The following is a 13,300-nucleotide window of genomic DNA, read 5'->3' as shown; positions in this document are numbered from 1 at the left end:
TCTGTCACGGGGTGTGGTGAGGCAAAAGCTCAGGCGCAGAGGAAACAGGCAGGAGTCCAGGTAAAGTGAAACAAAAAAACTCTTTACTGGGGAAAAGTCAAACAAGGAACTCAGGCTAGAAGGAGAAGTCACACAAGATATTTACTACACTGGGAATTTACAACAGGATTAAACAACAGGACTAAACAACAACAATCTGGCTGGGGACATAGGAGAGAATGGGAGTATATATAAGGGGGGAAACTACAGGTGTAGGGCATGAGCAATCAGGGAGACAGAGGAGTGGGAAACCACAGGTGTAGGGCATGAGCAATCAGGGAGGAAGAGTGGCTGAGGGCAGGTGAAGGGAATCAACAATCAGCAGACACTGGGGAGATAGACACAGAACTAGCAGGGTGTTACAGCAGCTTCAGTCCAGTGTTGTCCTTTGCTAAGAAAGGTCTCATGGTTGCAGAGGCTTGCATTTTCTCAGGAAACCTTTTCTAAGCTCGTTCATACTGCCATTTACTGCCTGCTGACTCCTCACTCACTACTTTTATCTGGCCCCGACCGGTCGGGGCGGCGAGTGCAACCCAAACCCCCAACTGCTACTTTGTGGCCAAAGGCCATGAGTAGGAAGCCATGGACAGTTTATTTTGTACTGTCCAATGAAAAAATTGTGCCACAGAGGGCTTTAAAATGTGTACACATACGACATCCTCTGTTCCGGGATCTCACATCATTATTGGGAAAACAGTTTGCTCACTTTTTTTAACGATGTCAAAACGAATAGACTTGATGCCTGAATTAACGCTCAAGTCACGGCCAACCCCCGTGAGACGGAGCTGAGACGCGTCTGCACAGAGCAGCTGCAGAACATCGGACTGACATCTGCATGGATTTAAACGAGACCACACCTGGTGAAGATGTGCACTTGACCAGCGGGGCTTCCCCATCTTAGCTGACCAATCAACTAATCGGTCATTTGTTTCTTACTCGTCAGTCGATTAGCCATTTTCTATGCTTTTAATGCTGAATGACTTATTTTCAAAAAACTTATGAGCAGAATTTGGTTAAACACAATATTAAAAGTGGTGCTTTTTTGTGATCCTTTGTTATACAGATATGTCGCTTTAATTAACTAATCGATAAGTCGACTAGTCGACAAGGACAGCCTTGCACTCTTGTGTTTACTTTTCTAGTTGTGACGTTGTCTCTTAATTATGTGCCTCAAGCAAAGGTCGCCTGTAGAGTGCAGAGGTCATATGCAAACAGGCAACCAGGCGAGGCTAATGACATTAGTCTACTGATTGTTTGTGCTGAGCTCAGCACATCTCTGAAGAACTCCCTGACCCGTCCAGTATGGAAAGTGCTAGTGACAAATTAGATAATTTTAGTTGAGTCAGAATGTGCTTCATTTTCTCATTTCTCTGGTGATACATATTAGTTATTTTTATCTATTGGGGTTTTATCATGGACCACACCAACTAACTTAACTCAGAGAATATTAATTATAAAGTGTTTGAATGTAATTTGGCCAGAAATATACATCACAGTGCATATAAAGTGTCTTAGAGCATCTGAAAAGCCTATCAAATTATTATTTTACTTGAAGCTGTCTTTTTTAATTTAATAAAAGCTTCAGGTTGAGGCACCGTGTTTGCATAAAAAACAAATAGTAGTTGGTGAGTATAATCAAGTACATTTACAGACTACTCAAAATATATTCAATTCCATAATATGCACACTAATTCCTCTATGTGGGACATTCTGTCATGTTAATGCTGCCTCTCTTAACCACTGCCCGATTTTATTCAGCCATTAGAGTCTGATCTAATCAATATAATGCTTATTTTATACTTTAATTGTCAAAATAAGGGTACAAGCATGCATGAACAAACTTGACAGGGGAAAAAAACAAACAAACATGGACATTGCATGGGCAATTCCTCAACAATAATTCAGTGCTCGGTTTGTCTTTTTAATGGGAATATTGATCTCCTTCACTTTTCAGCTGAAGTTCATCTAACTAAAAACTTCCTGTTGAAGTTTATAGAAGAAATGCCTGAAGGACCCCCTGAACAGCTGGAAGTGTTTATGATGTGAGGCAGATGGTAAAAGTGCAGTGTTTGCATTAACATTTAATGGCCGCAGCAGCAAATTAACAAAGCGCAAGGGAGATCAACAATTTATACTTTTTAAATGGGGGAATGTAGAAGAGTTGTCTCTAATAATAAATGTCTGATTCTCGACCCAGGCAGTATTTGTGAATGTAAGGTATTACAGCTTTTCCCTCGCTTGCTTGCTCAGAAATCTTTTTTTTTTAATCCGACCTTAAAGTCTCAGTACAGGAAATGACTTTGGCTTCATGGCATGCCACACCTGCTTCAGAGCGCCAGACGATCGAGGAAGTTGTGCAGTTTTAGCAAAAGAGCGAGGAAGAAAGATAAGGAGTGGAGTGGAGGAGGGAGAGAGGTGAAGAGTAGAGGAGGGAGATAAAGAAAAAGACGCTACATGCACCGGCTGTTGGCAAAGAGCCCCGAGGGAGCTGTTAAGGTAGCTTGACTTTCTCAGCAAACTGCCTCCTGTTGAAGCAGTCAATAATTTCAATAAGGCTGTTGCCTCCAAAATGGATTTTGGGGACTTGCAGCATGAGGTTGAAATTTCCAGAATTACCACATTTAAGTCACTCCCTATCCGACATATATCAGAGTACATATGGAATAGTAAGTCATACATCATACATTTACAAATGGAGCTTGTATCTCGATATACATCTGTAGCTTTGTTAATATCAAGGGATAACACCGAGTTAATGAAGCTTGAATGCACAAGGTTAGTTGTGAAGTAAAACCTGAAGGTATTTAGTTTGTATCACCAAATCATTATATAATGACAACCTCCCTTTTATAGTTATCACTGCGTAGTTCAAATAACGATCACTTAATTATGTTGAATTCATTCAAATGAAAGTCATTTTCTCATCCTTGAGCCTCGCATGCAGTAACGTATCCAAATGGTCAAAAAGGCAAATGACCAATAACTCACAAGTTGCTTTTAATGTCTCTCTCTCTCTCTCTCTACATAAAAGGTTGTGTGAAAAATTACAACGGTCCTGAATATTTGAAATGCCCGCAAAATACTCTCCAGGGCCTATCCATCATCACAGGGACACATTTTATTGTGTGTGTGTGTGTGCAAACCTAGAAGTCATGTAAATCTGTACTTTGGCTGCTGTGGGTGTCTGTGTGTATAACCTTGGTATGCTTTCACATAATGGGACAGTTTGCCAGACACTCCATGATGAGGGCATCTATTGTTATCTCTGAAACTACTGCTTCAGAGAGGAAGTTCAGTCACACACTCTGTTGACCTTGCAAATGCAAAATAGTCTCACACAAAATAGTCACAAAATAGTCACACACGTACAGCTGGCAATACTATAAGCTACATTAGCTTTACAGTGGGCAATGTATGCACCGGTCAATTCCTATTCATAGAAGAGAAAAAAAATTGAAAAAATCTTAGTTTACAAAGTTTTAAACACCATAAATGTAATGTTATATACTTACATTGTCTATTTGTCGTAAAACCCAATAAATGTGATGATACAAATGAACTCAAATAGAATAATTAAGGCAAATCAAGCTTTAGAGAAACGGTTGACTAAATGGGTGTTTGTATTATGTGTGTGTGTGTGTCATCACACTATGTGTATTCTCACTGTACATGTTGTGTAAGTGTGTATGTATTAATATTAGTATTAGATTTGTTTCCTCGGTTCTATCCCTACACCAGAGAGGTATTAGTATAGTACTGCATGATATCATATGAGAATGTCATGTTTTTTTGTATCTGTAAAACATTACAAGTGTCGAATGTAGTGGCGTAAAAGTTTGAGAGGTTTTCTGGGCACCAGGGATTGACATCGTCTGGCCTGGGAACAACTTGGAGTCCCCCGGGATTTAGGACATTTATTTATGTTCTATAGAATTTACTTATGTGCTGATAAATAGGCACTATACTGTGCCCAATAAGCCTTACAAATGTACTCAAATAATGAGTGCCACAGGTACAACATGTATTTCTTACACTCACAGAATCAAAATAACATACATAGTTAAATAGGCACGCATACATGTGCTGTATGTAAACACACACATGCATGCTGTGGTGTGAGGAAAGGAAATATAGGAGTCATTGTCCTGATGAGAGCAGTGTGTGTGTGTGTGTGTGTGTGTGTGTGTGTGTGTGTGTGTCGTTATCATTGTGTTGGGAGTTGTTAATTTGTCCCTGGCAAACACAGTCTGAAGGAAGCCCGATTCAATTGGCAGAGAAAGAGGAACAGACAAAGCCAAGCAGAATATTGTTTTTCTGATTCGGGACTTTTGCCAAACTGACACATTTGCCAGCTTGTATGTTGATTCTTGATTTTTTTTTTTTTTTTGCCAATGGAACCAAACAAAAAATGCCAAAAAAGCAATAATCTGTGTTTGTGGCCTTCTTGTTAGATTTTTGTTTGACCACGTCTGCAGATTGAAAATATGAAAATGAAATACATTGTGCTATATTCATGTGCTCCTTTCCCTGGTGGCTGAAATGCATTGAAGTCGATTTGCAACTTTTAATTATGAATAATCCAAAAGTCTAATAGTAATTATTGCACAATTCTAAATACCTTTCAACATGATTACCAGAGAGAGCTTTAAATCTTAGGAGAACACCGATCTGCTTGAACGCACATCACAACCTATGATCTGTTTCCAAAAATAACTCAACAATGTGAAAGAGAGGTGGAAGCGAATGGCGAGAATGCTGAAGAGAAGAAGAACAAAGAAACACCTCGACAAACAAACTGAAGGAGAGCGCGAAACAATGAATACACAGATGTACCCATTTCCGTCTGTGTGTTGATGAATTCCCATTGTATTCTGGGCTGTGGCAATAGTGTTCCCGAGTACCATTCATGCCAGTGATGCATACCGGACATGAAACCAATAGACGAGCAGTGTGTGAGAAACAGAGGAAGAAAGAGGAAGAGCTGTCATGTTCGATCAGAAAGTGGCTTCTGTGTTGGACAGTGGAGCACTGACGTGGAATAAAAAACCTCCTGATTAATTTTAACATCATTGTCTTCATGTTTTTTGGAATTGAGAGTGAGATTGTGAGAGGGAGGAATGCAGAGGATTTCAGGAAATGTAGTTAATGTGAATTTTGTTTAAACTAAGCTAATTATGTACATATGCCTTTGTGCCTCTATAAGTGTGTGTGTGTGTGTGTGTGTTCCAGGTAGTGAGTGAGTTTGTCATTCCCCAGGCTTGTTATGTTAAGGCTTATTGAAAGATCCCAATGCTCCACTGTATATTGAGCATAATGACTATAGATCTGACAGCACTGAAAACCTCTGGCTGGTTTAACTTATCGATCTGATACACTGTTAACACACACTCTTATCTCTGTGCGCTGCTCCCATTTGTACGTTTGTGTGTGAGTGGATTACACCTGGACCAATATATGGGGTTAGGATTGGTTTTGCTAATATGAGATTTTTTGAAATTACGGATTTGTACAATAAATCATCTCTGGCCAGATCCTCCTCAAATTGAACATCAATAAACCTTGCACCGCTTTCACTTCATATGTTAGATACACTGTATACACTTTCATTTTTATTTGAACATTTTCATTTATTATTTAAATTCTTAAGTGTATTATGTCCTGCCCTGCTATTTTATTGTGTTGTATATGTTGAAAACATGTTTGCTGCTGCTTCACGAAATTTCCCTCTGGGGATGAATAAAGTAGTGTCTTATCTTATCTTCATTTATGTTATCATCGTTTGCTAAATATTAATAACTAAGATGATTCATGCAAAATCAAGTGGTCCTGCACACAGCCAAAACAATGTCATTTAAGTGACAATACAAAATAACATTGTTATACTAAAGACACCGGATCCAATCAAGACAAGTCAAATTACAAACATCACTGTACATCTTTAATACTCATAACAATTTAAATGAACTTGAAATAAGAAAATAGAAAGTATTTAGAAAGACATTACATGTTTTATTATAACAGTTAGCGAATAGTAAAGTGTGCTCGTCATGAATTATGTAAGAGCAATGCAATACATTTCAAATTTGGACGGCTTCGTTGCACCTGACAATTAAAGATAATCTGCTACAGCATTCTGAACTGAATTTCTATCTCCACGGACGGTTTCATGAACATTCGTGTACACGGAAAGAGAGCTGGGAACTAGGGCAGAGAGACTAACCTGTTGTCATCGAGCAACACGCTCTGTGGGAGAGTTATACGTGAACGCTGAATTAGTTCAACACACGTTGTTTGTTTGGGGTTTTAGTTTCTCGAGTCTGAACATGTTCACTGTGAGGAACGTTTTTCAGATTACCCAGAAACGGCTTCATGTCATGATTCTTTTGTTGAGTCAATTATAAACAATGTGTCAATAACAAAGTGTATATATGTCTATTTAAATATGCTACATTGTATACAATCTTAATCATTCAACTCCATTTTCTTGGTGATTGCGGCTGATCTCTTATCACACCGGCTACATATGCAAACTAGAATGGGCACTCGGTAGAGCGCATACCTTCGCATATCACAAGATTGGGCATTGAATTATGAACATGTTGGCATTATTTGCATGCCAATTGGATAGAAATTGACGCTATGGTAAAAAGAAGATGTTGACCTTTTCATGACCTTGACCTTGACCTTTGACCTGATCGATCCCAAAATCTAATCAAATGGTCCCCGGATAATAACCAATCATCCCACCAAATTTCATGCGATTCAAGAAGATTTACTTTTTTTGACCTTTGACCTTGACCTTTGACCCGATCGATCCCAAAATCGAATCAAATGGTTCCCGGATAATAACCAATCATCCCACCAAATTTCATGCGATTCGGTTTAATACTTTTTTACTTATGCGAATAACACGCATACAAATAAATAAATAAACATATCACAAGATTGGGCATTGAATTATGAACATTTTGGCATTAGTTGCATGCCAATTCGATAGAAATTGACCGCGCTATGGTAGAAGGAAGAGTTTGACCTTTTCATGACCTTGACCTTTGACCCGATCGATCCCAAAATCTAATCAAATGGTCCCCGGATAATAACCAATCATCCCACCAAATTTCATGCGATTCGGTTTAACACGTTTTGAGTTATGCGAGGAACACGCATACAAATAAATAAATAATTACACGGCGATCAAAACATAACCTTCCGCATTTTCAATGCGAAGGTAACAAAGCTATGGTATCAGTGTCTTTGCAAACGTAAACTTCTATATTTATCCAAAGACATACTGTGTGTGTCCTTGGAATCTACGACAGTACCCATCCTCACCACACTGAGCGAGCTCATGATCAGAGCAGCTGTTGCACAGATTCGACATGGTACAGTAGCTGCCTCTTGGCTCTGTAAAAGCCCTCACCACCATCCTGATACCCTGCATGGCTGTTTGAAAGGAATTTATTCTGACCATGTAAGTCTGATCCAACAATCCCCAGAGCGTTCACTCTTGTGGGATCTGTAAAATGCGACACAGCTGATCAGAAATGGAACCGCGATGTAAAGGACACAACACCAATGTGTTTACAGGGCTCAGAGTCTACTGCCGATTAGTTTGGTTTGGTTTTCGTGACATTGTAAAAGGGCTAATCGACCCAGTAAAAGCACTGAGGCACAAATGTGTATCTGCCGTTGTTGTCAGAGTGTTTGGGGAAAAGTTATGGAAGAAACCCATTGAAGTCCTTATTTTTCATTTTGGTTCCTTGTAGTGTTGATAAATAGGGCCCTAAAGGTTATCGTGAAATCATAATTCAGTGTGAAAGGGAAAGCAAAGGTCTAAACAATAAAAGGCAAATGTATACAATGTTAATCAAAGTCAAAAATCAAGCTTTAAAAATCAAGCTTCAGATTATTCAGATGCAAGTGGGATTTTTATTTGTGATTTTAATGCATTGACCTTTGTTTGAGGAGGCTCCCCAGTGTGAGTCGAATCATCCCCCTTTTCGTTAGCTAAACACTGTTGCGCCCTCTTCTTTGACTCGATGGGTTTTCTCAGCTATTTTTTCAGCCGTCTTTTTGACAAATTGTGTGTTCCCGGGTTTTTCTGTCTGCATGGGAAGCTAAAATGTCAACAGCATGTCGTAATGACAAAGATAAATCAACATTTTCTTTTAGCATTTCAAAACTACATCCCTCATAAAGCTTTGACAGCTTGCCGATGGCTCAGACTCCTGGGACGTGGTGAATGGTACCAAAGTATTCACAACATGTACAATAAGTCAAGTGTAACTTTAATTGTCTCTACGGTTGTCCATCCTTTTTCTTTTGGGTGGGGATATTTAATGATTTTTGTATGTTGCTTGCTGATGTTTAATATATAGGTATTAATAATTACATGCTTGCATGAAATATATATCCCTTAACAAACTGTCAGAAATGTTCTCTGTAAAACAGGCTCTGACTGTGGATGAAGCAGAACTCTGAATACATGATCTTCCCATATCTCATCAATATTACACTGCTCATCAATGACTAATGTTGATAAGCACTGATGATTATTTGGAGATCCTTAAAACCTCTGAACATGTCTCAAATGTTCCAAACCTAAACACTTAATAGTGTAAATGTCTTAAATGCTGACAATCATGTTATTTTGTCGTGGTATATTTGCAAGATGAAGCAAATTAAACAGAAACAATAAACATTCATTTTCTCTGTATGCATCGTTGTCTTTTTAGGATGGAATGGGGAATCTGCAGGTGACCAAGGAAGGTGTACGATTGGAGGGAGTGTCGGAATTCCTATTGCCTCTCTACGTCAAAGAGATCCAGTCTCGTAGGGTAAGAAGTGTGTACATGTGTTAGTGTGTGTGTGTGTGTGTGTTGCGCCTCTTCCAACCCCTATTATAAGCAGAAATCAGATGTTCCCAGCAGTCACGATCTATTTGTCATGTATGTGACACATTATGAGGCTACATATGATCCAGCAGTCTTCCATATCTCCATTCATCACCACCCAGTATCATCATTAATCCCGTCAGCTGAGGCAACACGGACACTGTCACTCTATATAGGACAATCATTTGACACTGTGTGTGTGTGTGTGTGCTCAACAGTGTGTGAGTGTTATACGAATGGTAAGCAGGCGGGGATTGACTGTAATAGTGTCAGTGTCACAAACACGTTGCCCGTCTGTGTGTATAGAGCGGGGGAGTGGAATTTCAACTGCAAAGGAAGAGATTAATGGTGTGATGGAGTAGGACAGAAGGATATGGAACAAGTGACAGACGGGACATTTATGAAAGATGCTGCGCCGATTGCAATTTTCCTGGCTGTATCTGATTTGCCGATTCCAATGTTAGCCGATTCAGATTTTCTTTTGAGGAATTGTGATTGACAGCAAGGCTCCATCTTGACTAATGTGTTTTTACCAACGTCCTATTGTTGTCATAGTACTTCATTTGTATGTATTGTATATAAAATAAATGATTATTATTATTGGTTATTTGAATAATCACATTAACACATTTTTTGAGAAATAATATAAATATATTTTTTTATAATTGTATGTCAGTTTGGTGTGTTGTATGAGAAAACTAATATAAATATATATATATATATATATATCCCAAGAACTTGTGTAAGGAAGTTAAACACGGTTCTAACACAACTGGATTTATGCAAGATCCCTGACAAAAAAACTAATTTTACAAGATCCCATTCTCTCAATTCTCGATTTTACTGAGTAGAGTTTGAACGCACCATATTGCAAGTCGAGATAACTGTTGGCAGATACTCTGAGCAGAATGGGAATTAATTACAATAACTGTCTGATCAAGTTAGTTGCTCCAAAAGTTTTTCAGGTTTTTCCTCCACGGCTTATTTTAGTCCTACAGATTGTGGGCTATATGTCTGTAAACTAGCATACGATATAGAGCAATAATCATGTTGCTACGGCTGCACACATCTGTAAATGTTAAATTGAATGTATGAATTGTAAGAACCTGATTATCCGAAGCTGGTATCAACATCTTCAAAAACACAATATACCCCATACTGTGAGGAACAGAGAGTTTCCTCGACACATTTTCACGCCAGCTGATGTCGATGCAACCGTCCTTTCAGAAAATAGAACAGATTATGTATCCACATCTCTGACACTGAAAGACAGTGTACTGTTGTGGTGAGCTGGACAACAATGTCCATGGCTCTGAGTGCAACATTTCTTAAAAGTGCCTTTTTCTTTTTATCCAATAGAGACATTGTTCTTTTCCCAATTAAAGTCAGTATATGGCATTATAAAGTATACTGTTTGAATATACTGTCAGAAACCCTGTCCTATACATATAATAATACGTAATAAATTGTATATGTCTTGGAAAGCACAGAAAACTTGATTTAATAGAAATTAAAGAAAAAAAGGGATAGATAGATAGATAGATATATACTTTATTAATCCCCAAGGGGAAATTTGTCGTAGCAGTAGCAGCACCAATAAACCAAACACACATAAATAAAAAATAAAATATAAAATATAAAAACAGGGATGAAAGATATAGAAGCATACAAAGCAAAATATAAAATAAAAATATATATGTATATATACAACATATATGCATACACAATACTAATGACAATTAAACTAAATATAACACCCGAAGGAATGGGAATGTACTGATACCTACATGAGCACCAGAGGTTGGGGAGGGCATAGTGATAGAAAAGGCCCGGAGGATGGTGAAGATTTAAAAAAACACAAAGCAAAAAAAAAAAAAATGTCTGGAGGTCAAATTTGTGGCGACAGAATTAAAGTTGAGATTGGAGACAAACGATGAAGAGTGAATAATGACACCGAGGAGATGGAATGAAATGAGACAAATCGTGTTGTAGTGCGAGTGACGCTGTTGAGATAAAAAAAAAAAAAACATTAAGGAAGGGAAGGAAGAAGCTAGAAGGAGGCACAATAAACACTTGTTTGGACGTGGTTATGAGCTGAATAGATGGGTGTGGATCTGCTTTGAATTCATATCTCTAAATTGTTTCTCACATTAAGTATTCCTTATGTACAGGACAGTGTAAAGCAATGGATCCGGCTAAGATGTGACAACAGTCGTCAGCGGCATTTGCATCAAAGGCATTGCACGGTAACCCGGAGAGCTATTGAGACCACATGTGTAGAGGAGGGATACTGTAGACGCAGCTCCCCCTGTGCAGTATGAATGGTCACTACTTCTGCTGTTGCTACTTTATCATCCCCCCCCCCCCACACACACACACACACACTTTATGGTTGGCTCTTTGCCGCAGATTGTTCGCATTGAAAGGTATCATTCTGTAAACAGCATCTCAAATGTTTGGGTTCTGTCTTGAAAGTCTCGAGAATTCAATCTTTCACTCGTCTAAAGGTGCGTTCACGCCAAAAGCGATGCGATTTTGTTTCGCGCGACCGAATCCCATGAAGAGTCAACGTACAGACGCGTGTGGCCGCGATAGACGCGACATTCTTCCGGGCGGGGTGTTTGGGGCGACGCGAAAACATCGAGAAATGGTAAGTGATGCAAAAGGATGGAAAACCACTCTGTGCATTTGTTTACACACTGTGGTTTTGTTTCCTTTCACACCGTTATAACAGCGTGTCTTCTTTGTGTAGTGTACAGTGTGTACTGTGTGTACTCAACAAGTGTGTGATTGTCAACCATTGTGTTCACATGTCTGTGTGAGGGTTGCGATGTGTATGTCTACTGTAAGTATATGTTATTATTTTGCTGTCTGAGTAGGTATTGATGTTTTGTGCCCGTGTGGAAGCCAACGCATATTTGCGTCCGTGAAAGTGTGTGTTTGTGCGCGTTTGTGTGCATGCATGAGGCGCATATCTTCTTACATAAAGCCAAACAGCAGGTCGTCCTCACATTTCCCAAACAGCGGGTATGCTCTTATTTTGTATATCTACATCCACTTTGACTGAAGCGTAGTTGAATCAGGGCGGGAGCATGATAAATGTGCTAAATATGAGGTATCCACCACACTCCTCGTGGACACACACATCTAACGCTTGCTCTATGAAGAGAAATACTGGAGAGAGATGGAGAGACGGAACCATCGAGTGCAACATGGGGAAAAAGGAGGGAAGGGGTTGTTAAGAGAAATCTGTGAAAGCAGAGTTAATTCACATAAATATATTGGAGAAACAAACATATTTAACTAAAACATAAGGTTAATGTTGCATTTACATGGAATGTGTATTTTGCCAACATTAATTAGTTTTTTAGACCAAAAAAATATATATTAAATGTTTATTATTTGATATAGTTATCTACATGTATCTATAAAATGCAGCTATCTCTGTTGTGTGATATACCAACTTTATCCTCATTGAGAGAGCTTTACATAACATCCGGTGGTAAACTCTTAACTGTGGACAGTGATGCCGTGTGCCGGTGTTCGATTCTGGCCTCACCTAATTGTACCGTCCGCGTCTCGTACTTTAACGTGATATCAGTTTGCCGTCTTTGGCCTGCCTGATTACATTTGAATGCAACACGAGTCCCGTTGTGTGTAAGTGCTTTCAGTGCTTACTGTAACAAGTTGTAAGTGGTTTACATCAGAGGGCACGAGATGAAGCTCGAGAACAAACTGCTGACTGTGGCAAACTGCCCTGGACTGTGATGATCATAGACCTATGCAGCCAATGAATCAGTTTCTTTTTTGTCAGTCTTTTTTTTTGCAATTTCAAAATGATGGTTATAATTTCCATATCTGCTGGAAGGGGCACATGGTTTAATTGTGCTAATGTTAGGTTGGTTTAGTCTTACCTGCCTAGCAGGTAAATAGACATTGTGTGAGGTTGAATACTTCGACACAGGCAGCCATGTTGGCAGAACAAAGCTGGACACGCAGGTGTTTGAATTTGTTTGTTGCCGCTCAGATTGTTGAGTGTGTGTGCTTGGGTTTCATAATCAAAATAAACAATATGTATCTAGATTCCTCAGTGGGCATGGATGACAGCTCATACCCTTCCATACTGAGAGAAACGCAGCAAACGCAGCAGTGTAGTAACAGTAAAATATATAATCGTTCGCATAACTGGCTCCATCGACACACCACCCTGGTGCTCTTACCTTCAAGCAAAAAATACTAAATAAACCAACACAAAATAGTCAGATTTGTTCACCTTTTTTTGCTGAACACTCCACAATAGTAGTGTCACAAACAGAAGGCGTGGTCTGACTGAGATGAACAAACGCAGAACATCCGCCAGAGAAAGA

General features: G+C 39.1%; 1 protein-coding gene across 1 annotated transcript in view; it reads left to right on the top strand.

Annotated features, from left to right (window-relative positions):
- The window catches only part of LOC130190455 (zeta-sarcoglycan), a 153,722-nt gene that overhangs the window by 30,838 nt on the left and 109,584 nt on the right, over positions 1-13,300 (top strand). Inside the window, exon 2 of the mRNA XM_056409879.1 lies at positions 8,775-8,876. Coding sequence (XP_056265854.1) covers positions 8,775-8,876 — 102 coding nt within the window. The remainder of the gene's footprint in view (positions 1-8,774; positions 8,877-13,300) is intronic.

Source organism: Pseudoliparis swirei, chromosome 24 (genome assembly GCF_029220125.1).
Source record: "Pseudoliparis swirei isolate HS2019 ecotype Mariana Trench chromosome 24, NWPU_hadal_v1, whole genome shotgun sequence".
In the NCBI taxonomy this organism is placed as follows: Eukaryota; Metazoa; Chordata; class Actinopteri; order Perciformes; family Liparidae; genus Pseudoliparis; species Pseudoliparis swirei.
Note: the sequence above shows the minus strand (reverse complement) of the source record. Positions and strands in the feature narration are given on the sequence as shown.